The 26026-nt window shown below is 44.9% G+C and overlaps 1 protein-coding gene across 4 annotated transcripts in view; it reads left to right on the forward strand.

Annotated features, from left to right (window-relative positions):
• The window catches only part of Csmd2 (CUB and Sushi multiple domains 2), a 671876-nt gene that overhangs the window by 117771 nt on the left and 528079 nt on the right, over window positions 1–26026 (forward strand). For all 4 annotated transcript variants that reach the window (XM_045150007.1, XM_045150008.1, XR_006637190.1 and 1 more), the window contains exon 3: window positions 23206–23318. In XM_045150007.1, coding sequence (XP_045005942.1) covers window positions 23206–23318 — 113 coding nt within the window. The remainder of the gene's footprint in view (window positions 1–23205; window positions 23319–26026) is intronic.

Genomic DNA, 26026 nt, shown 5'->3' on the forward strand with positions numbered 1-26026 from the left:
AAACATTTTTAAAAAATGATATTACTTTCTCACACTTCTGGGGACTAGAAGTCCAAGAAGAATCAGTAAGCTCTGTAGTGTGGCTTCTTGTAAGTACACATTCCCCACTGTTGTGACCTCATCAAACGGCATGTGCTTTGGAAGCTAAACCTGCAAATACTGTCACATCAAGGGAAGGCATCAACATAGGGAACTGTGACACACTCAGTCTATAACATAAGGCAGTAAGGTAGTGGTAAGCATTGAGAGGAGGAAAAAGCCAAGCAGCTGGTAGAGTTAGGTGAATAGGTAGGCTAGAAGGCATGACCAATGGAAGGCCCCTGTGGAAGCAGTATATCCCTTTCTTTCACAGTTAAGGTACTGATGCCCTTTAAATCTTGTCATTGTCTCCAAGATGTTATGTCTTCCTTTGGACCATCTCAATCTGTATAGGTTTGAAAGACTTGGAAGGGTGAATTAATTCCTGATTTGCAGAGTGTGACCCCAAAAGTGATCCGAAAGATGGCATCTGAGAGTTGAGGTCCAGTTTTAGTTTCCAATTGACACTTAGCTAATCCTCAAAGTCCAGACAGAAAGCCAGGATCTAGGCATAAGCCACCAGTGTGGTGACACCTCTACTGTCAACCATATAGACCTCTTGCTTGAATGCATCTCGGGTTGACCCTCTCCTATTCACAATCGCGGTATCTGTGACCTGCCTGGAGTGGCCATGCTCAGTTACACAACTATGGTCCTATCATCCCTGAGGCTCAGCCTGAGCACATCCCCGGGAAGCCCTCTTGCTCGGGAGGAAATCTTCATCACTACTTCTCCGGTCCAGATTCTGGGGGCTTCTCCTTCCCTTGGTTCCCCCTGTGTGATAAAACCGGGGCTGATACCTCAGTATGCTGAAGACCAGCTCTGCTCTCTGACTGTGCCCAAGGAGAATGTCTGTCCAGTTCACGAGAATGGGGTCTGAACTCCTCAGCGTCATGTCTTTCTCCTCCGGGGATGGCTGTGCAACAACTGGCAGCAATGATGGTGGCTGCCACAACTCAGTCTTTCGTACACTGCACAGTGCTGTCGTCAGTAGGGAGACAGTTTTCCCGCACTAAGTGCTTCTTTCAGCACAGGCTCTGGTGGTTACTAGGAAGAGTACTGTGGTCCAGGGGCAAGGAAGAGGTAGCTCACCCCTTTCTCTTTGCATAGCCAGCCTTTTTCTTGTAGATATTTTCAGCCTCCTGAATGCCCAGAGGATCCACTCTGATCCTGGTTAGAGTTCAGCTGCCACCAGAGAAGCTAAGTCCTCAGGATAGAGAACACTGTGGAAGACAACCCTGGCCATTCATTGATACCTGGTCACCTGATATTGATTGTGGCTCCCTAGTGCACAAGGAGGAACAAAACCTGAGACATCCTCTGGTTGGTGCCAGATTTAGACTGCATCATCTGAAAACTGCTGGTTCTCGGCTGTCCCATGGAGACTTTGAGGTGTAGTGCCAGCTTTAGGAGCAGTCCTGACCAAGATCAGTGTGGTAGTCAGCTTTAGGATTCTCAGATGAACTTCCAAACCAGACACAGGTATGGGAGTAAGAGAATTTTATTTGAAGCTTACGGATTCAGGGGAAGTTCCATAACGGCGGAAGAAGCTGGTCTCCTTCCACAGGTCCACACAGAGAGAAGAGCAACCACCACCAAAAGCAAGCACCAAACCAAGAGCAGGGGACCTCAGGCACTCTGCATACTGCCCCCAAACACACCTCAGGGCTGGACCCTCGGATCCGCCCACAGTGACACCTCTGCCAGCTAGGCGGCTGGAAACCCTAGACGCTTTAATGAGGCTGAACCTATTGGGGGACGTCCATTCAAACTATGCAACCAGATCTCCCTCCCAAGTGAGTGATGATGCCCCTGGGGCTTGATTTAAAAGCAGGAGATGGAAGACATCAAGCTTCTGGACTGTGATGACTCCTCTTCTTCAAAGTCCTCTTCTCCATTTCCATCTCCACCAACCTCCCCCCCATGATGCTGGGCCCTCAGGCTCTACTGTGGGCACCCAAGGTGAGCCAGGGTTTTCCCAGCTCCTGTGGAAGGAAATGATGTCTGCATTTGTTAGAAGATTGAGTAGCCTCTAGCAAAAAAAAAAGAAAAGAAAAAGAAAAAGAAAAAGAAAAAACCCTCCCTTGGGGAGGCTGGTAATTAAGCAGTCATGGCAAACAAATGGAGGATGAGCATCTGGTTGTAACCATTTGTTCTCTTGTCACTGGTAGGGGAACAATTTCATAAATTACGTGGGAAGCTGGGCTTTCTTGTTCCTCCCTCTGCACCACTCCTTGGCTCAAAGTGTCCTCCCTATGCTACCATGGTTTCTCATGCCCTCTGACCCCTTTCAGATCAGTGCAGGCTGGTGACATCCGACCCCTGTGCCCTTCCTAGGTAGCTCGATAATGATGGCTTCAACATGACCACTTTAATTATGAACTGCAATGATGTGCCTAAGCACGGCCTTCAATGCCGTGGTCAGATCCATGAGCAGGGGTTAAGATCCACGAAGCAGATGGAGAAGAATTCCTGCCCCTGTGCATTCGCTTGCTCGGGGACAAAGCGGCCCTAATGAGTACGGATTCATCAGAGGTAGTGTGTAGATCGTGCAGTGAGCATTGTCAGGGAGAAAATACAAGACAGAAAGGATCACAAGCCAAGAAGTGGGACAGAAGAGAGGGAGTCTGGGCTATTAAGTAGCGTGGTCTCAAAGGTTTTGGTACTGAGCTGGTATTCAAAACAAGGGAGAATGGAGGAAGAGGAGGGAACCAGCCATGCGCATTGGAGTAAGATGGCTGGAAGTAGCCAAGGGGACACTGGATGCAAAGGCCCTGCAGCGGAAACGACCTTTACGATTTAAGTGTGCTAACAAGCGGACGATAGCTGGCCCTGTGGAGGGAGGTAGAGCTAGCGAGCCCAAGGGGGGTAAAGCATTGCCCAGGACCTTTAAAGTCATTATGAAGACTGGGGCTATTGTTTGTTAGTTTGGTTTTTGTTTAATGTGTGTGTGCACATGTGGGTGCATGTGTGCGTGTGAGCATGTATGTGTGTGTGTGTGTGTGTGTGTGTGTGTGTGTGTGTGCGCCTGTGCAGGCTGGAGGTTGATGTCCAGTGTCTTCCTCAGTCACTCTTCACTTTATTGTGTGAGACATCTCCCCGACGCTGGTTTGTGTTTTCTGCCAGGGTGCTCAGTGGCACGTGGTCTGGGAGGAGATGTAGGGGAAAGGAGTTGACTGCACTGAGGCAGGCAAGAGCTAGAGCCGGCCTGACCCATGGTGGTAGGAATGGTGGTAAGGAGCGGCTGTAATTCTGGGTCTAGTTACATTTGGTGCCTCTTCTTAAGGAAGAACTCCTTAAGGAAGATCAGTGTCATGTGAGTTTCTACCCTCAGGACCAAGCATCAAATGTGACATTTAATTCGGGCGTATGGCGAATATTTGTTGCACGAGTGACGGTGAGCAAATGTTTCTAAATGTTATCAACAGGAATTAAGTCAGCCTCTAGTCTTTCTCAAACCTCTCAGATCCTAGAGCAAATCACCCAGGTCATACCAGATTAGGCTTCTGGGCTCATATTCAAAACAAGGCTGTTCATGCTGAAGTGCATAGTGCTTCAGGCTAGGGGACTTCTTCGAATGTGGATACAAGAGTTCCCTAGATGTCTTAGTTCAAAGCGTCAGTAGTGTCTTGCCATTGTTCCATGGCACACAGTGGTAAGGAGAAGAGCCTATCAGATCTATATTCTAAGTGGTGACATCCAGATAACTGAGAAAGTGTGTAGATATGTATGAAGAACTTTGTGGGTGTTGGAGAAAATTATATTAATTATAATAAAAAGATTTCAATGTCGCCCTTAGTAACTACAGTCGCTTACTAGCGTTAGGTGTGGATCTGTTGGACCCTGCACAGCAACTCCAGCTCTGGAATCAGACTGAACCCCTCCACCCTTCTACCTTGTCCCACGTTGAGCGTCCTGTGATGCCCGCCTCTTGTCACTCACACCAAGTCCCAAGGCCCCAGCTTGGCAGAGACCTTTTATCTGCTGGAATGCAGCTTTAACATGAGACCTCCAAGTCCCCTCAGCCCATGGTCTTGCATTCCCAGGAGGATCCTCACAACAGCAGGTGGGCACACTCCCACAGTGTTTGGAAGTTCCCAGCACCACCCTGGGGCCCCTTGTCCTACGATTTGGGAGCCACAGTGCTGTTTCACAGAGGACATTTCTCCAAATGAGTCATCCATCTCCCCAGATAAATCTTCTCTCCCCCCCTCTAGATGGTGCTGTGTGCAGCGCGGCCTGGGACCTGCAGGCCCGCGCCCTCCCAGGGCTCCTTATTGCAAACCCAGGAACTGCAGTGCTCTGTGGAACAGCCTGGGTTTCCTAGTCTGTGTGCTTGAGGCATTTGCGTTCTGCATGGGCACTGCTGTTCTTCTCTCTTTAGACCTCCGCAGTGGGCCTGCCCCAACTCCAGAGCTTATGCATCCCAGAAAGTGTGCATGGAGATTCCGAAGCCTGTGTTCTCCCATCCTACCATCCTTAGGACGAGTACCCTGGCCTTCCAGAACAAATACACCTGTGTAGTGGAAAGCAGCGCTTTGCAGAGCCAGGGGAAGGCCTGTTATGCAGAGTCTTTCGCTAGCAGTTGCTGTGTGTATGTGTGTGTTGTGCAAGCTTATGTGTATACAAGTTTGTCCGGGAGAGCACATGTGTGCGGTTGCATGTGCATAAGTGTGTGTGGCGGCTAGAACTTGACGCTGGGTGTCTTCTTCCTCAGTTGCTGTCCTCCATTGCTGTTTTGCATATTTGTGTGTGTGTGTCTGTAGTGTGACATGAGTGTGGTATGTGCATGTGTGAGTACAGATGTGTGCCTTCTGTGCATACAGAGGCTGGAAGAGGACCTTGGGTGCCTCCCCTTTGGCTTAATTTCCTTGAGAGGGAGTCTCTCACTGAATCTGAAGCTGCCATGTTCAGTCAGACTGGCTGACCAATGTGTCACAGGGATTCTCCTGTCTCATCTCCCCACAGAGTCGGGTTATAGGGATGTGTGGTCACAACCAGCTTTTTATGTGGGTGCTGGAGATAGAACTCATGTCCTCTCAGGCCCTCGTACTTGCCTGGTGTGTTCTCTTACACCTGCTAAGTCCTTTCCCTAGCCTCCACCTTACTTGTTGAGACAGGATCTCTTGGTGATCCTAGAACTCATGGTTTGACTACACCAGCTATCCAGTAAGCCTTGGATGTCCACCTGCCTCCACCTCCCCAGTGCTGGAATTACAGGCATGCACTGCCACACTCAGCTTCTGCATAGGTGCTATGGATTCACATCCAGGGCCTCTTGTGGTACAGCAGTCACTTTTACCATTGAGCAATATCCTCAGCTCCACATTTTAAAAAAGAATTATTTATGAGAGAGAGACCTATAGAGTGAGAGAGAATGGGCCCACCATGGCCCCTGGCCACCACAAATGAACTCCAGACGCATGTGCCAGTTTGTGCATCTGACTTATGTGGGTACTGGGGAATAGAACCCGAATTCCTTACTTAACAGGCAAGTGCCTTAACTGCTAATCCATGTCTCCAGCTCCTCACATTTTTCCCCAGCAAGCATCAGATCAATGCCAGATCGCCCTCAGAAATGGAGGGCTATTGCAAAGATCTTCAGATCGTGGGGCAACATGAGACCCGTGCCTTCAGTCTTGCAACCACTCTAGGTTTCAGGGACTCTAAGACCAGGAATGTCAGTGGTCTCATGGCTGATTACTTAACCTCCTGGGCACTGTGACCTGCCTTCTCTGGGTCTGTCATTTCTTTGATAAGGTTCCACGGGTGTCCAGTTTTTCCAAGTTTCCCAGTTTTAGAAGCTTCTGACATGCAAATGAGAATTCCCAGGGAGAACATATGTCTCTAGGTGTGTGTGGATCTGGTGTGTTGTGTGTGATTATGACTAATGTCCATCAATTACCTGCAAATTACTAGATGATACCCATAATGATAGTTCTGTTTTTAGCAGAATGGTTTATGTATCTAACTAGTGCCCGCAGTCTGGAGTAGGGCTGCCAGCAAATCAGAACACTATTTGCCAAGTCTGTCAGTGTGACAAATTTGCTTACATTTGCTCTTTTATTCCCAAGGTCAATTGACATGTCTTCTTCTTGATATCACTGTTTGATGTGCTAAGAGCCTCAAATAAGAACCATTCAATAAAGGACCAATTTGCTGTATTACTGTTTACTCCTGGATAATTCTATATTAGTTGGGCTCTTAGAGAGCAAAAGTAGAGATTTACATGGCTGGTCCTGAGTTACAGGTTTTATCACCACGGCTGCTAGATCTCTAATGCAACATGTCAGGTTCTAGGACTTTTGAGAGATCAAGAGTCAGTCCTCCTGTGCTTAGTGATCTGCCTTCCCTGGCACATCATTTCCCAGAGTGGCTTCCATTGGACCCCACTGCACGGGAGGCCAGAAGAGTACGCATGTGTGTGATTGGAGGAGTCTGTTACGTAGAATCCATTTACCCTGGAGTTTTGCTCTGACTTAGCTTATTAAAGGCCTCACTGTGCTTTGCTTTTGTTTGTCTTTTGAAAAGTTCTGGCTGGGCCAGAGCGATAGCTTAGTGGTTAAGGCACTTGCCAGCAAAGCCTAACGACCCAGGTTTGATTCCCCAGGACCCAAATAAAGCTAGATGCATAAGGTGGCCCATGCTTCCAGAGTTCATTTTCAGCGGCTGGAGGCCCTGGCACACACATTCTCTCTGCTTTTCTCTCTTCTATCTCTCACTGCTTGCAAATAAGTAAATTTAAAAAAATACTTTTAAGGGCTGAAGAGATGGCTTAGCGGTTAAGCGCTTGCCTGTGAAGCCTAAGGACCCCGGTTCGAGGCTCGGTTCCCCAGGTCCCACGTGAGCCAGATGCACAAGGGGGCACACGCGTCTGGAGTTCGTTTGCAGAGGCTGGAAGCCCTGGCCCGCCCACTCTCTCTCTCTCCCTCTATCTGTCTTTCTCTCTGTGTCTGTCACTCTCAAATAAATAAATAAATAAAAATACTTTTAAAAAAAGTACTTTGAAAGTTCTGGTTACCTTTGTGTAATCCAGCACTTCCCAAGTCTCTGTCTAATTCATCATCACCTGGGACTCATGTTGGAGAAGGGCCCTCTGGCGTGCGGCACCCTCCCCCAGCCTTCACACACAGGAGTCCTGTCGTTCCAACCAGTCGTCCCCTGAGCTGGTCCCAATCTAACAATCCTGTTTTCTGTGAGAGCTTCTTGACCCGCTCTCTACACTCCAAGCCCCTTTTTCTCTGCCTTCTTCCAGACATGCCCTTTCAGAGGACTTCTTGCCCCTGGACGTGTGGGGGAAGGCCGTGTTCAAGGCTGTCGGCTTTGTCCTATAACTCACCTCACTGCGCAGGCGGGAGAGGGGCCATGTGCAAGTCGCTAAGCTCCTCAGCCGGGGCCGCAGGTCTCTCCCTCTGCTGACTGTGTCTTCAGGATGGATGACATTGACACTGCAGAACTGCCAGTAGCCATGCCAGGTAGCCAACGGTTCATTCATTCACTCACCTACTCATTCCGTTCATTCACTCGCTCAGAAGCTCCCACGCTGCATGAGCAGAACAAGCAGTCCTGGCCTCATGGAGCTCCCAGTCGGCTGAGCAAGACCTGAATGACATGCCCCCCCAGACGACCAATTTACCCAAATTGGGTCTCATTAGGGCCTGTGATCAATGATAGGAAAGAAAAGGGACATGGGTCTGGATAGGTCAGGTTGCCTTAAGTCAGGTAGACTAATCAGTTTTTCTTTTATGTAATCAAAATTTTAAATTATTTATTTGGAAGAGTGGAAGAGACAGAGGGAGGTAGACAGAGAGAGAGAGAGAGAATGGGCACGCCAGGGCCTCCATCCACTGCAAACAAACTCCAGACACATGTACCACCTTGTGTATCTGGCTTACCTGGGTCCTGGGAAATTGAACACCTGGGTTCTTTGGCTTTGTAGGCAGGTTCCTTAACTGCTAAGCTATCTCTCCAGTCCTGTAGTTTCTTCTTAAATATTTTATTTATTTATTTGAGAGAGAGAGAGAGAGAGAGAGACGCAGATAGAGAATGGGCACACCAGGGCCTTCAGCCACTGCATACAAACTCCAGATGCATGTACCACCTTGTGTACCTGGCTTACATGGGTGCTGGGGAATCAAGCCTGGGTCCTTAAGCTTCACAGATCAATGCCTTAACCGCTAAGCCATCTCTCCAGCCCATAGTTCTTCTTTTCTGTTTTGGGAGGGACTTGCAAATGTGAGATAGCAAACAGGGTGACAAGGAGTATGTTGTTCATCCACGGAGCGTGCAGCCCAGAGGCAGCCGCCTGCTTAATCACATGTGCAGGCGCACATCCTCCGCGCTCCCCAGGCCGGGTACCTGACCCCAGCAGGCTTCTCACATCTGGAACCCTGTCTGGAATCTGGAAGATGCTTATCAGGACTACCCGCCTTCCTGGCAGAAAAGGCTCTTGACCTGTCTGCCCTCCCTCCCTCTGTTTCTCACAGACCCTAGTGGTACTTCATGGTGCAGTCAGCCCTCTCCCTTGAGGAACTGTGACAGACTCATTTCCTTTTTTCTCTTCTCTTCCCTATTTCTGTGTTTAAAAATCAAATTTTTAAATTGAATTTTTGCATATGTATGCTCATGTATATGTGGAGGTCAGAGGTCAAAGTCAGATGTCTTCCTCTATTGTTTTATTTACCTTACTGAGACAGGTCTCCCCCTGGATATGGAGCTTGCTGGTCAGCTAGTGTAGCCAGCAAGCCCCAAGCAGACAGCTCCCTGCTTCCACCTCCCCAGCACTGGAATTACAGGCATATGCCACCCTGCCCAGCTTTTTCACGTGGGTGCTTGGGATCTGAGCTCAGGCCCTCATGGTTGCAAGGCGAGAACTTTACCAGCTGAACCACTTCTCAGTCTTTTCTTTTTGGATTTTTAAGACAGGGTATAACTCTGTAGTGCAATCTGGCCTTCAGTTTGAGATACTCCTCTTGCCCCAGCTTCCCAAGTGCTTGGATTACAGTCATGAGCTACCACACCTGGCTCCATAGTTTCTTTTCAGTGTCCACATTCTATTTTCACTGTCTCCTGATCTGGTGGCATCACCAAACCTGATAATAATAATCTTATATTTAATTTTTTTTCATTTATTTTTATTTATTTATTTGACAGTGACAGACAGATAGAGGGAGAGAGGGAGAGAGAATAGGCACATCAGAGTTTCTAGCCACTGCAAATGAACTCCAGATACATGCACCATCTTGTGCATCTGGCTTATGTGGGACTGAGGAATCAAACCTTGAACCGGGGTCCTTAGGCTTCAGATGCAAGCTCTTAACCCCTAAGCCAATTCTCCAGCTCCAATAATCCTATATTTTAAAACACTGTGCTAATAAACCCTCATATCCTGATGGCTTTGCTCACCAAAGCTTCATTCTTGCTAATCCTGGTGTTCAGGAAGGTTCTATGAGGCTCTGTGCTCCACGGAGCTTCCCAGGCATCCCAGCCAACAAAGGCTCAGGATCACTGAAACAGTGGGATAGGATGGAAGAATCAGCAATATGTGCCCAGGCCCAGGGAGTGTGTGACCCTCACGGGCCCCTGCAGGGAGCTCTTTGGGCAGAATAGGCTGGTGTGGAAGGTCAGGAATGCATCTTCCCAGAAATATTGTTGAGACAGAGAAAAGTTGAATGATGAGGAAGAGTTTATTAGTGGACAATGGTGTGTCAAGGAGGGAAGGCCAGCAAGTGTTCTAAGAAGGAAACAGCACATGCCAAGGTCCTGAGGGGGAAACTTGATAAACTAAAGGCACAGAAGCCAATGCTGTACAGAGAGGGGGACCAGAGAGACTCAGGGAAGAGTATTTTACCGCTCATGTTATTTGGAGTGTGCATACTCACGAGTCAGTTTTAGAACTGTTTCAAATCCTCAACAGGAAATGCACCCTCTTGTTGCCCCAGGGGTGACCACTCTCCCCACCCTTGAGATGCTGTGGACCAAGCATGCAGGGAGGGGCCAATGCCAGAAGGGAGTGGAGCAGAGGACGTGGCAGGGCTGAGTCATGAGAGCTTGTGGGTGACCTCATGGGTAGCTTCTGAACGAATAGTCTTTGGAGTCCCAGACATCTCTTGCCAGTGTCCAGGGCAAGAGGGCAAAAGTGAAGAGGGCGCTTAGGAAGTGGGAAAGATGTACGCCTGATGAGGCGGAACGGGAGCCTTACCTCGTGTGCACGGGGCACTCCTGTCTGCAGAGCACTCGACTCTGATTTTAGCGTCTCCATGGCACCTACCATCATTTTAATCCCTGTTTCTACTAAGTCTGGGTTCTACTACTAAAGGAAATCTCTCTCCTTTTAGTTTTTTTTTTTACATGTTGTAGGGTGTGTGTGTGTGTGTGTGTGTGTGTGTGTGTGTGTGTGTGTGTGTTGGTGCATGGGCGTATCAGAGGTCACTGTTGGTTTCTTCCTCATTTACTTTTTACCTTATCTGTTGAAATGGAGTGTCACAATGAACCTAGAGCTCCAATTCTGGTAGTCTCACTGGCCAGCAAGCCCTAGGAATTCTCTTGTTTCTGCCTGCCCAGAACTGAGATTGCAGGCGTACAGCAGCACACCCAGCGTTTATGTGAATGCTGGGAATCCGGCCTCAGGTCTTCCTGCTAGGCTGGGAAGCCCTTCACCCACTGAGCCATCTCCCCAGCCTGCCCTAGTTTTTACCTGTGAATAAAATACGGGAAAGTATTAAGAGCCAGAGGATGAGAAGTGCTTGGTGGCTTCTGGACACAAGGCAGCTGTTGCATTCATGACCTCACAACAGCTGTCATTATGGGCCCAACAGCATGTCATCATGGATGATGGAGAAAAGCCAAAAAAAAAAAAAAAAATCATCACAGTAGAAATGGGACTAATTGGTGAGAAGGAGCTCTGTGGAAGATGTATAGGAGAGGAGGACAAAAGAAACAACGGGAAAGGAGGGATTCCCATCAAAGTACATGTATAAAAACTGTCAATAAAAAGTTGCTTTAAAATGGGCAAGTGAAAGTTTGATCTGCTCAATCCAACAGGCAACATAATAGCTCCTCTGGCGACAGGGGTCAGCATCTAGCCCCAAACCAAGGTCAAAGGAGACAAGTGGCCCGAGGAAGAGGGGCAAGATGCTCTAGGAATGCTTGGACCTCCAGAGGGGAAAGCAAAGCTTTCACTCACCCCGTCACAGTCTTAGTGCCTATGAGGACTCCTCCTGGCTAGAAACCTCTACTAACCCTGGTGTGACAACAGAACACTGGTAAATACCTGATTAGAGGCATGCTAAGTAAGCTGTAATTCCATATATTGCAAGTGATTAAAAACTGTAATTAATTTGTTGACGGTGTGCGTTAGCTGTGTTATTATAACACCCAGAAAGTAGGGTCTAGGGAATGTGCAGTGGCAGTGTGGAGGTGACTTGGGGACCAAGATTTGCAGCTTCTAGTCAGTGGAGGAATGCCATCCCCAGAGACACCTTCCTGGGTGAAGCTCTGGAGTTTCCCTGTTGTGTTAGTTTATTTTTCTCATTGCTGTGACATACCTGAGAGAAGCAATTTAAAGGAGGAAGGATTTTTTTGGACTCATGTTTATAAAGGGACACATTCCATTGTGGTGGGCAAGACATGGTGGAGTTCATGGCGGAAGGATAAGGTGGCCGAGGCTCTTCACATTTGGCTGATTAGGAAGCAGAGAAGAAGACCAGAAGCAGGGCTGGACTATAAATTTCTATGTCCACCAGCTGGACCCCATGTCCCAAAGGTTTCATAACCTTCCAAGATGACCACCAGCAGCTAGGAACCAAGTATTCCAATACCTGCGCTGTAAGGGGTATTCCCACTCGGGTCAGAACGCCTGTGATATGTGGGCATCATTGGCTGTAAAGGCTTTGCCCTGACACGGTGTGGGGAAGGAACCCAGAGCTATAAATTCTGGTAAACTTGGGTGAGAGGCAAGCAGAAACAATTGTGATTTGAGCCCAGTGAGGCCTCGGTGGTGGGGTCTGGGGGAGGTCAATGCTAGTTACAGGCTGTGCTGCATTTAAGTCAGTGTGCTATTTTGGTAGTCACTGACAGACGTGACTGTTTGGGGGTGAGGCCTGGGTTTCTAGTATACAGACAAATCAAGGAAACCAAGGCCCTGGTGAATGGTGGCCTGTGGCCTGGGCTGTACTTCTGCATATCGGTCCTATTTCCAGCAAGGATCCAAGGCAGGGTTTCAGGTGGGGTGGGGAGCAGGCAGTGTGGACCTGGCAGGGACCAGATACAAAATCATGGCCCAGTCTCCACAGAGGGACTTCAGTCAAAGGGCTGGGGGAATTGCCAAACTGAAATGTAATATGAGCTACATACACGATTTTTAAACTCTTTTGCATGTGTGTGTGGCGTGCGTGCACACATGTATGTGTATTTGCATATGGGCACTGAGGCCAGAGGGTGAAGGCAGTTTCTCACTCTATGGCCCTCTGTTTTATTTTACTGAAGCCATGTCTCTCACTTACACCCAGAGCTCGCTGAGGCAGGTAGTCTAGCTAGATAGCTTGCCTCAGGGAGCCCATATCTCTGCCTCCTTCGTGCTGGGGTTAAAGGTGGACCACAGCACCCAGCCAGCATTTCCATGGGTGCTGGAGACCCAAACTCTGGGACTCTTACTGGTGGGACAAGTGCTCTATCCACATATTCTAGTTCTGTATAATTGCTCTTTAATTTTTAATTTTGAAATAATTTCAGCCTCACTGGAAATTGTGGAAGATAATACAGAGAGGTGCTCTGTAGCCTTCACCCTGGCCCTGCCCCTGCTAATATCTTTCATGACTCCATCACGGGAACCATGAGGTCGAGGTTGACATCTGTGCAACGTGTACATTTGTGTACATTGTGCGTACGTGTGACTGCTGTTTCCTTTTAGCACATGCAAATCACATTATTCCCACGGCCATCAAGTTCCAGAAGTATTACATCACCACAAAGACCCCTGCCGCTACCTATCCCCTGCATGGTCACCACATTCTCTCCCTCATACTGTCTCTATCCCCAGAAGGCCACTCATCTATTTTCTACCTTAATTATTTTGTCATTTCAAGAATTCTAGACAGAGCCAAGTGTGGAAGCATGACTGTCATGAGGGTCAGGAGTTCAAGGCCAACCTGGGCTACACGAGACCCAGCTGCTGTGAATTGGGCCCACTAAGAGGAAGAGTCAACCAGTACCTGTGAGAATGGGGTTTGGGGATCAGAGGCAGGGGGCAGGCCACACTTCCACCTGCAAGAAAAATAAAAGAATGCAATACAAACAGAATCATACAGTTGTGTTCTTTGGAGGTTAACTGTCTTTTCAATCATCCCGATTCCCTCCAGGCGCCCCTATGGTGTTCCCCATCTCACTTCTTCATTTCTTTTTACTGCTGAGTAGCATTTCACAATACACGCAGGGCTACAGTTTGTTTAATTACTCACCTTTGGTAGCACATTTGGGCTGTTTCCAGACTTGGCCTATTATATGAAACTCCTACGGATAGTCACACACAGGTTTTTGTGTGGATATAAGTTCACTTCTGGAGGATAAATGTCTTGGAGTGCAATAGCTGCCTTGTGTAATTAATGTGTTGGGCTTAAAAAAAAAAAAAGAAATTGCTAAACTGGGCCGAGGAATTGGCTCAGTGGATAAAGTGCTCGTCACTTAAGCTGGAATACTCTTATGAGTTTGATCTTCAGACCCCATGTAAAAAAAAAAGAAAGAAAAAGGAAAAAAACAGCCGGAAGCTGTAGCCGGCTTCTGTACCCTCAGCTTGCTGACAGTGGTGGCAGGATGGGAAGCAGAGACAAGAGAATTTCTTGGCTAAGAACAGCAGAGCCAGAGTCCAGAGTGAGAAACTCTGCTTCGAATGAGGTGAAGAGGCCAGGACTGAGCCAAATGTCATCCTCTGACCACCACACACCTGAGGTGGCATGCATGCACCTGTACACACACACACGAACATGTGTGCGTGTGTACACACACTCACATAAATAAATACTTTTTTAAAATTTTTATTAACATTTTCCATGATTATAAAATATATCCCATGGTAATTCCCTCCCTCCCCACCCCCACACATTCCCATTTGAAATTCCATTCTCCATCATATTACCTCCCATAAATAAATACTTTTTTATTTATTTTATTTATTTATTTTTAATATTTTTTGTTTATTTTTATTTATTTATTTATTTGAGAGTGACAGGCACAGGGAGAAAGACAGATAGAGGGAGAGAGAGAGAATGGGCGTGCCAGGGCTTCCAGCCTCTGCAAACGAACTCCAGACGCGTGCACCCCCTTGTGCATCTGGCTAACGTGGGACCTGGGGAACCGAGCCTCGAACCAGGGTCCTTAGGCTTCACAGGCAAGTGCTTAACTGCTAAGCCATCTCTCCAGCCCATAAATAAATACTTTTGACAAGAAAATACTGAACTGTTTTCTGACAGATTATGTTTTGTTGCAGCTTCAGTGTTCCATGGCATTGGCAGCACTTGGAGTTGTCATTTTCTTCTCTTAGATGTACAGATCACTTGTTGGGGTTTAGTTTTGCATTTTCACAATGTCAGGTGATGTTGAACATCTTTCCATGTATATATTTGCCAGCCATACATCCTCTTTGGTAAAGTGTCTCCTTTCTTGAAATTTGCTGATTTTCTAATTGTTATATCCTTACGTTTTTGATATTTCGCTTTATTTAAAAAAATTAAGACCATACTTTATATGGATACATCATGTGTTGGTACCATCTTTTCCCTTCTCCTTGCCCCATTTCCCTGATACTTCTCAGTGGGGTTGCTGGTATTTCCCATGAGGTTGTGGGTTATGTGTTGTTGGAGCAGCAGTCAGTTATTGGGGGGAGGCAATGCCTCTAGGCATGACCTCTCAACCTGTGGCTCTTAAACTTTTCCACCCCTCTTCTCCTGGAACCTTTGTGGGTGTGTTTTAAGTCTGCTTCAATGATGAGCTCTTGGAGTCTCTGGATCTCTTCTTTGGTGAATATTGAGAATCCTCAGGGTCTGTGGGCAATCAAGTGCTTTGAAGCCTATCTTGTTATGGGGACCTTGCAGGTCTTTCTGATCAATAGCTCAGTGTGGGTAGCATATATTTCTGGTAATGAAAGTTATAGGTCAAAGCCAAAATTTTTTAAGGTTAGGCTTCATTCCACCCTTTCCAGGGCCCTTCTTTTCACATGCTCTCCTATACTCGTGTTGAGGGTAATGTCTTTTAGTATACCTTCAAGAAGAAAGGTTTCTATGGTACCAATTCATTTCGGATTTAGTTTTGTGTTTATTTCCCTCCACCCTCCCCCAAAACCTTTCCATCCCTATTGTCTGGGCCTCAAGTTGTCTATCCAGTATGCCAGCAACAACTCTTGCTGATCCAGGTTGGAAACCACAGATGAGTGAGAACTCGTGGCATTCGGCTCTCTGTGATTGCGTGTGTTCACTGAATATGATCTGTTCCAAGTCCCTCCATTTTCCTACACAATGTCATTGTGTCATTTTTTCTTATTGCTGAGCAGAATTCCATTGTGTATATGTACCACAACTTTGCTATCGATTCTTCCAATGATGAACATCTGGGTTGATTCCAGTTATTAGTTATTATGAATTGAGCAGCTATAAACATGGTTGAGCAAATATCTCTGTAGTGAAGTGTGGAGCATCTAAGGTAAATGTCCAGTAAGGGAATGACTGGGTATGTTGGCAGTTCTATATTCATTTTCTTCAGGAATCTCCCAATCAATTCCATAATGGTTGTACAAGTTTACATTCCCACCAGCAGTGGATGAGGGTTTCTCTTTCCCCACATCCTCACCAACATTTGTTCTTGTTTGATTTTGTAAATATTTTATTTATTTATTTGAAAGAGAGAGAGAGGGAGAGAGAGATAGATACAAAAATAGGCAGGTAGAGAGAGAATGGGCATGCCAGAGCTTCCAGCCACTGCAAATGAGCTCTAGATGCATGTGCCCCCTTGTGCATCTGGCTTACATGTGTTCTGGGGAATCAAACCAAGGTCCTTTGGCTTTGCAGGCAAGCACCTTAACCACTCCAGCACTTGTTTGATTTTTTAATGGTTTTCATCCTTACTGGAGTAAGGTGGAATCTTATGGTTGTTTTAATTTGCATTTCCTTGTTGGTTAGAGATGTTGAACATTTTCTTAAGTGTGTGTGAGCCATTTGTATTGCTTCCCCTGAGAACTCACTATTCAGTTTTCTACCCCATGTTTTGAACAGATTGTTTGGTTTTTTTATTTAGTTGTTTGGGTTCTTTGTAGATTCTAGATATTAGGCTTCTTTCAGTGGTACAGCTGGTGAAAAGTTTCTTCCATTTTGTGGGTAATTTACTAACTCTGTTTATGGAATGTTTGTGCACAAGCTTTTTAGTTTCATGGTAGAAAGATTGTTTAATTTCCTGGCCTACTGGGATATTGTTCAGGAAGTCCTTCCCCACTCCTATATTGTGGAGAGTTCCAATTATTTTTTCTTCCAGTAATTGAAAAGTTTCAGGTCTTATATTGAGGTTTTAACCCATTTGGACTTGATTTTTGTGTGTTATGAGATAAGTGGGTCTGGTTTATTTTTTACATGTGATTATCCAATTTGTTCAGCACCATTTGTTGAAGATCCTGTCTTTTCTCCACTCTACATTATTAACACCATTATCAAAGATCAAGTAGTTGTAGCTACCTGACCTAAGGTCTGGGTCCTCAGTTCTGTTCCATTGGTCTGTGTTTCTGTTCTTATGCCAGTACCATGCTGTTTTTGTTACTATGGTTTTGAAATATAACTTTATATTGAGTATATACCTCCAGAGGTGATTCTTTTGCTGAGGATATGTTTAAATATATGAGGCCTGCTGCCATTCCATATGAATTTTGAGATCATTTTTTTTTCTATGTCTGTGAAAAGGGATGCTGGAATTTTCATTGGTATTGCATTAAATCTGTATATTGTGTTTGGTAGAATTGCCATTTTCACAATATTAATTCTACATATCCAGAAACATGTAAGGTCTTTCCATCTGCTCAAGTCCTCCTCAGTTTCTTTCTTGAGTGTTTTTATGTTTTCATTATATAGATCTTTTATATCCTTGGTTAGTGTTATTCCAAGGTATTTAATTTTTTGTGACTATTGAAAACAGGACATCTTCACTGATTTCTTTCTCTGTATATTTGTCCTTTGCATATGGAAAGGGTACTGCTTTGTGTGTGTTGGTTTTGTATCCTGCCACATTGCTGAAGGAATGAATCACCTTTAGAAGTTTTGAGATGGAGACTAATTTTGCTGAATATGTTCTCTATGCCTCTGGATTGGATTTCCTCCCCTTCTGATATACCCATTATTTGGATGTTTGGTCATTTAGGATATCCTGAAGTTCCCTCATGCTCTGTTTGCATGATTTTTTGAACTTAGCAAACTTTTTGGACTGCTGATCAATTTCTTCTGTCTTGTCTTTCAGGTCAGAGGATTTGTCTTCCACCTAAGTGACTATGTTAGTGAGGGGTTCTAGAGAGGTTTTTAAAAGCTCTATTTGACTTTTGTTTTATGTTGTGTTATTTTGCATTGTGTCCTTCAGTGTTTTTTTTTTTTTTTTTTTTTTTTTTTTTTTTTTTTTTTTTTAGTTTTTCGAGGTTTCAATCTAGCTCAGGCTGACCTGGGATTCACTATGTGGTCTCAAGGTGGCCTTGAACTCACGGAAATCCTCCTGCCTCTGCCTCACAAGTGCTGGGATTAAAGGCATGTGCCACCATGCCCACCTTCCATCTCTTTTTTGAAGTACAATTTCAGTTCAAGGTCTGTTTTACTTGATGCTTCTTGGAATTCATTCTTGCATTTAATCATGTCTTCCTTAAGCTTAATCAGCTGATTTTTGAGATCCTCTACTAATTGACTCACCTTCAATTTATTTATCTCTCTTTTGAGGCTTCTCTGGTTTTCTTTAATTAAGTTAAGCCTAGTGACAAAAGCTGAGTGCTCTAAGAGATGATTCTGCTCAATTTCATTTATGTAATTGTTGGGTTTTTGATCATTTGCTTCCAGTTCAGCAGTTATCTTGATCAGGGTCACATAGTTTGTTGTGTTTTCATTTTGGAATTCAATTTCTGTTGTTTTCTTTATGATTTCATTGGTGGATCCCATTGTGGGACTTGGCATCCTTGGTGGAGATCTCTCAGGTTTTTGACTCTTTATTTTTTGTATTGTGGTCTACCCATTTCAGGGTAAAAGTCTTGTTTTATTGAGGAGGAAGCATGTATTTGTTCTTGTAGGATTTTCAGTGAGTGCTCTGTGTTAAATGTGAAGCAGATTGGCATGTGATTAGGTTATAGCTGCAGAGTCATAGATTGTAGAGATTACAAGTACATCAAATGTACCTGGGGAAGCGTAAGGTGGTTTTTAACAGGTTGAGAAAAGTTTCCCTCTCTTCTTAGTCCTGACAGTAGGTGTATGTGTGTGTGTGTGTATAATATAAACATATATATGCATATATATTTGTGTGTGTGTGTATGTGTGTGTAATGAATAAGTGTTGAATGTTACCAAATGCCTTTTTGGAAGGACTTGATATAGGCAAATGATTTTTTAAATTTTTTCCAATCAAAATGGTGGTTATATTGATTGATTTCTAAATACTGAAAGAGTTTTGCCTTCCTGGAGTAAATCCTACATGGCCATGCTGTGTAGTTATCCTTATATGTTGAGGCATTGTTTTTACTAACATCTTGTTCAAGACTTTTTGGCTTGCTTTCCAGTGTGACATTTCCCTTTGGATTTCCTTTTTTTCAATGATATTTTCATTGATTTATTTACAAGGGAGAGAGAGCATGAGAAAGAATGAATATGAATGGGCACACCAGGATCTCTTTCCCCTGCAAATCAACTCTACATACATGTACCACTTTGTGCATCTGGCTTTATGTGTGTGCTGGACATTAAACCCAAGTAAGCCCTTTAACCACTGAGGCATCTCTCAAGCTCCCTGGATTTCTTTATGTGTACTGCCTTTGGTTCTGGTGTGTGGTCCCAGCATCAATGTGTAGAAGGGTTTCTCCCTCAGATGTTTGAAAAAGATTGTGTGGAATAGAATTAGTGTTACTTCTTTTGATTCATTTGGTAGCATTCTTTAGTCAACCTGTCAGGCCCTAGCTATTTCTTTCAAAGGAGTTTTAAGGTTACTGATTCAATTGTCTTGATCATTATAAGTCTATTCAAGTTGGTGAAGTTACGGAAATATGTACTTTTTAAACAGCTGGTCATTTTTATTTAGTGCCGTGTGTGTGTGTGTGTGTGTGTGTGTGTGTGTGTGTATGTGTGTGTGATTTGTAGGTACTGCCCTCTCTTTGAGAACTTAACTGCAGGGTCAGCATTCTTTGACCCTCATCAACTCTAGATATTATATTAGCCAATATGATACTTGAAGCATGAGCGTGGTGGATGTGGTTTTGATATTTTCATCATTGTTGTGTTTGTGTGTATGTAGGGCCTTTGTTCTTCTTTTCATTTGTTGATTTGTATGTATTCCTTCTAGGTTAGGAAAACTGTCCTTCTTGACACATATTATATGATATTAATATCATAGTCTAGGCTACATTTTCTTTGTATGTTTTCATGATTTTGTCACACATAACATGCTTTCAATTGTCATGTAGTTCAACTGATAACTATTTTAAGATCTCTGGGGTATTATGTTGTATCTATAAGTACTTAATGAGGAGAGAAAGACAGAGATCCTCAAATCAAACTAGCTTGAGACAAAACAAAACGGAAGAGAGAAAGAAAATAGAAAAGAAGAGAAGAGGACAAAAGGAATAGATATTGACTTATGTAAGTAGGCATCAAAGAGATAGGGTTCTCTGCATGGCTAGATCAAAAATTTCACAAATCTGTCATCAGGCCTCTGTCTCCTCTCCCACTGATCAGCTTTTGTTTATGTCTGGTGACAACATTTGCTCTAAAGCAGATAGGCTTGTGTGATGATGAAAATACTGCTGGCCACCCAAAGCACACATTTGAGTGATTTAAGATCCAAAAATCAAAGACTTTCAGAATCTGTGTATCATATTCATGGAGGGACTGAGCATGGCCCTGCTTGGATTATGCCCCCCTTTCTCTTCTCCCACACCTTGAACCAGCCCATAAAAATGAAAGATGGTGTGCTGTGGTCAATCATGTCTTTGCCCAGCTCTGTGACTGATGGTCAGGTGGCTATCTATCAGAATCAAATGCTATACACAGTCCACCCCTCCCCAAAGAAAAAGGATGGACAGGCAGAAGTGAAAGAAGTCTTCTAAATGCGTCACACTTAGAAAACCTTTCCCTGGCAGAATGGCATTTCAGTTTGTTTCCTTTTAATATGTGTGGCTTGGTTATTATACATGTGTATTTTTAGCTGTGTGAAAAAAGTGAAAGAACATGAATATACAGTGAGGTAGGGATCTATAATAGTTATTTTCTCATTAATGGGACAAAATACCTCACCAGAAGCAGCTTGTGCAAGGAAAGGTGTTGGAATCAGTTTACTGTTACACTAGAGTATCATATGGCAGGAAAAGCATGGTGGCAGCAGGATGCAGATCAACAGTCACATCAGCAGGCAAGAAGCAGAGCAAGCAAGTAACCTCAAGGTCTGTCCCCAGTGACACATTTCTTCCAGCAAGGTTCCAGCTCCTAAAGTTTCCATAGCCTTCCAGAACAGACCTACCAATTGGGGATTAAATATTTAGATACAGGAATTTATGGAAACATTTTACATTTAAACAGGATCTTTTTTTTTTTTCCTCTTTTTTTGAGGTAGGGTCTCACTCTAGGCCAGGCTGATGTGTAATTCAGGATGTAGTCTCAGGATGGCCTCGAACTCATAGCAATCCTCCTACCTTGGCCTCCAGAGTGCTGGGATTAAAGGTATATGCCCTTTGGCTAGATGTCTTTTTTGTTGTTGTTGTTCATTTTTATTTATTTATTTGATTGTGACAGAGAGACAAAGAGGGAGAGAGAGAGAGAGAGAATGGGTGTGCCAGGGCCTCCAGCCACTGCAAACAAATCCAGACACACGCACCCCCTTGTGCATCTGGCTGATGTGAGTCCTGGAGAATCGAGCCTCGAACTGGGGTCCTTAGGCTTCACAGGTTAACCATCTCTCCAGCCCTAGATGTCTTTTTATTTTAAGAGAAGGCGATCTTGAACTACTTGGCCGCCCACATCTTAATCTCCTTTCTTTGAGTTTATTTTGAGTTAATGTGACGCCTATAAGAGTAGGGTGGTAGGAAGGTTATGGGCCTCATGCAGCACAGCGGTTGTCACAGAGGGTGTTAGCAAGCACATGCTTTAATTTGTCGGAGCTCACTACCCGTGCTCTTCATGAGACATACCAGTGTCAAGAGTTAGACAGCAGTGGGAAGTATTGTGTAGCATCAAGTACTGCGGGTACCCTGGGGTATCTAAAAATCGGGGGTAAAAGGTGAACCTTGCATTCCACCTCAGTGCCCTGATGAAGATGGGAAGAGGTGGGGGCATCTCAGAGAGGGGGTAAAGAGTAAAAGTAAATGAAAGACTTGTCAGCTCCTTACCACCCTGTGCATGGTGAAGTCTCCACTGGGGGTCCCTCAGGCACAGATGCCCAGTGGAAGAAAAGTTCCTTCCTAAATGTGCCCCTAGTATTCAGTGTTCATATATATGCGTGTGTCTATGTATGAATACTTTCTTTTCTCTTTTTTTGTGCAAGAGTCTCACTATGCGGCCCAGGATGGCCTTGAACTCCTGATCATACTGTCTCAGCTCCTGAGTGTTGGGATGGCAGGCACACATCACTGTGCCTGGCCAACATTATATTTTAAGCCTTAGAAGAATCTTTAACAATGACTTAATACTGAACACATGTCATCTTAGGTACCGCAATCCCTTTATTTTCATCTGTTTCTTTTCTCATGTATATTCCAGGATCAGATGCAGGCATTTTAATTTTAAAAGCATGCCCAGCACGAGCCCCTTTGTGTGAAATTATTTCATGGACTAGGGTCCCATCTATTGATCCTTTACCTCTTCTTCGTATGTCACTGGTCAAGGATGATTGTTTCTAGATTGTGTTGGCTCTTTTACTTTATTTTATTTTTGCGTTCTTCTTTTTAAACTGATAAGCACTCTTTTCTATAACAACGGAAGGTTTCCTTTTAAAGAATGAGGAAAGCTATGATAAGAAGCAGCCACAGTCAGCTCATTAGAATTGGATGAGCTCTCCTCAGTATGTGAACATAGACTGTCTACCAGCAGTTATCAATTGTAGATTCTACCCAGACCTTTGGAGCACCTCAGCCAAAAAGGAAAAAGACAGGAGAAGAAATCAGAAAAGGAGACAAGCCAGATAGAGCAGGTGGGCCTCCCACTAGGAAATCAGGCCATGGCTTTAGGAAGTCATCTCCTTTATGTTTCGATGTCAGAGGCCTCTGATTTCTGTCATCTCTGCTGAGGATCACTTTGCTCTTGATCCTCCTCTCTAGGCCTCTACTTTGGGCCCCCTGATCCCTTCCTTTATTAGCAGGTTTCTTGGCTTCTGTGGCAAAATGTTTGAGACAATCATTGTGAAGAGAGGAAATATTTATTTTGGCACACAGTTTTATAGGTTTTAGTCCATGGCCACTTACGTTCTTGTGGCTTTTGGGCTGGTGGTGAGGCAGCACATCATGGCGGAGCAAGCTACACACCTTGTGGCAGGCAGAAAGCAAAAAGACAGAGCTGGGCATAGATGGAAGAGTGCTTGCCCTAACAGGCATAAGCCTTCACTGATTCAAAAGCAGGCTCAATCACCTCACTTCCTCCAATCAGGACCTGTTCCTAAAGATTCCACCACCTCCCAGTAGTAACCCCCTGAGGTCCAAGCTGTCGACACACAACCTTTGAGGGGCATTCCAAGTCCAAGCTGCAATATCCCTTGTGCCAAGATCTCCACTGTGCTTCTGGCAGGTGTCTACCCTCCCCACCCCTGCCCCGCCGTGCCTCCAGCAGGTATCTGGATTCCCCCCGTGCCTCTGGCTGTTACTCAACAAGGGCCCGACAGTTGTGTAGTTTCCCAGTGAAGTCATTCTTTTTCATTGTACCTCTGTGTTTTTCAGGCTCACTGGCTTTCAACTGCCAGCTACTATTGTCAGCATGGCTACGACCCTGTCCCTGCGCCTCATCAGTGACTATGCGGTCAGCGCCCAGGGCTTTCACGCCAGCTATGAAGGTAGGTGCCTCCCACCGTGGCCACAGCGGCCTGAGGTGCTGTCGTTTGTCCCAGGCAGGGTGGGGCTCTCTCGGTTCAGGGTACTACATCTGCTGGGACCAAGGCTGCAGCTGCCTAACAAGACTGGTGATTAACCAGTAACTCCCTTACTGTGTGTGATTAGCTCCACCTGCCTTCCTGGGACCTAGAATCACAGAGCCCGGCTGCTCTGATTTATCCCCAGGGTCTGAGAGCCTCTACTTCTCCATTCTCTGTAACTGGGTTTTGGTGTGTCTTCATTTTTTGAATTAGGTTTGATATTGGACCTAATGGTATCAGGTTAGCTCAGGCTGGTTTTGAAAATAAGAGATACAAACCTGAAATAAAATGAAATGCACAGCAGAAACCTCAATAGAATGACGACAGCCACTTTTCTATCATTCAGAGAAAGAATAGTCAATTTTTCCTTAATAGCATGGATTAGGGCTTTTTGGTCTGAGCTATGCAAATAATTTCCTGTTCTCTCAGTCTGTTTAAATATGTGTTAGAATTCAAATTAACACTAATATCTTCAGATTATACACTATTATTATTATTAACTTTATTATGTTAGTTCAGAAGGTGGTACTTCTAGATCTCTGTCATTTCCCTGGGAAATTTACATCTTATTAATAGGTAATTATGCTGCTCTCGGCTAAGACCTGCACTGCTATTTTGTGTTGAGATCATTAGTAGGCATATTTTAAGACTGTTAATGATAATTAATAACCGTAATGACATAACACCCCAGTAAAGTATGCCAATTACTTGAAGGCGTTCTTTCCCTTACCTTTGCATAAGACCTTAAAGAGCAAGTGACGCTCCTGAGTGAACCTGTAGCAAGATGGAAACCGATACTGTGTCTTAGCTACGAGTATCCTGCAAAGAGGGCAAATCTTCCCTCCTTGGCAAGAGCCACCCTGATGGGAGGGGCAGAAGGAAGTAGCTTGAGGATTTACCTGGAACCATTATGGGCTTCTGAAAAGATTTCAGCCATTTCTGACTAAAGACCTTGGAGAGGTTCACAGAAAAGTTACATATGCCTTTAATTGAGTGCTTCTGACCTGACTCCACCTTAACAAGGACTACTGGTCTTAACTCTACTTCTCTTTAACTGAAGACTCCTAAACTGATCCAACTGAACCCTTAGAATTCCTGACCTCACTGCTCTTGATGATATCTTGAGTTCTGACCTGATTTACTCCACCTTTAGTGAGTGTACTTGACCTGATGCCACTGGAACTTATCTAGAGAACCTGACCTGACTCCTTAACTAAGGGAGGAGTGGCTCCTGGCTCAGCTCTACCTTAAACTGAGGACTTCTGACTTAACTCATCCCACCTTAACTGAAAGCTCCTGACCTGACTCACTTCCACCTTAACTGAGTACTCCTGACCTGACACTCTACTTTAACTGAGAGTGCCTGACAAAGACCTCCCTGTCTTTAAACTGAGGACACCTGAGATGTGTGGCATCTGAAAACACCATCAGCTCTTCTCAATACCAAGTTCACAATATTGGTCATTCTAGCCCAGCCCTTCACGCAGGCATTATCCTACAGCTTGTGCTCTAGGCCCCTCGCAGGCCTTTTAAAAAGCTTACTTTGTGTTCCTTTATTTACTGTCAGTATATATTTACTGCATCAAACAGTGGGCTCATAATGATAGCCTCACACATGTAGATCACGTAATTTGATTATCTTCCCTTCCCTGTCCCCCTCCTGCCAGCTCTCTTCCCATAATATCCCTTTTCTCCTTTTATTTTTTTCATCACACACATGTGTGAATAAAATCTAGGTTCTTGGCCTGGAGAGATGGCTTAGCAGTTAAGTTGCTTGCCTGCAAAGCCTAAGGACCAGTGTTTGATTCCCCAGTACCCAGGTAAAGACAGATGCACAAGGTGGTACATGTGTCTGAAGCTCATTTTCCATGGCTAGAGGCCCTGGCACACCCTCACTCTCTCTCTCTCTCTCTCTTTCTCTCTCAAACAAATAAATAAATAAAATATTTTAAAATCTAGGTTTTACATATGAGTTTAAACGTGACATTGGTCTGAGTTTGGCTGATTTCGCCTAATACTATGACCTCCAGTTCTATCCATTTGTTGAAAATGACATTGTTTATGACTGAATAAAACTCTATTGTGTACCACATTTTTTCTTTATCTACTCACCTACTGTTGGGCTAGGCTGATTCCATGTATTGGATACTGTGACTGCAGTAGATACACATGGATGTGCAAGTGTCTCTGAATATTAGATTCCTTTGTTCAAATACCCAGGAGTGGTCTAAGATCTCTGCTCATATAGTAGTTGTATTGTTAGCTTTTTTCCAGGAGCCTCCATATTGAGGTTTGTATAACAGTTCCCCTCTCCTCACATTCTCTCCAGCATTTGTTGTCTTAAGCCTCTGGCTGTAACTCCTTCCACAGCATGTGTGTGTCCTTGGAGATACTGTGGACGGCAGTCAGAGCCAATGACATTAGGGAAGGTGCCTGCGAGGATCGTGGGAGTGGGGTACAAGCTGCACTGAGGCCTTCATGGTTCATGACTCCTTTTGGATCTTTGTCGGAGGCTCAGACCTCCATAGACCTTAGGAAGACTGTGCACTATTGATCTCTGGCCACATGACCCTATCAGGGAAACCATCCAGGCCATCTTCAGAGGGCCCTTTAGAGACTAAGGACTCACT

The sequence above is a fragment of the Jaculus jaculus genome, chromosome 5 (genome assembly GCF_020740685.1).
Source record: "Jaculus jaculus isolate mJacJac1 chromosome 5, mJacJac1.mat.Y.cur, whole genome shotgun sequence".
NCBI classification, from domain to species: Eukaryota; Metazoa; Chordata; class Mammalia; order Rodentia; family Dipodidae; genus Jaculus; species Jaculus jaculus.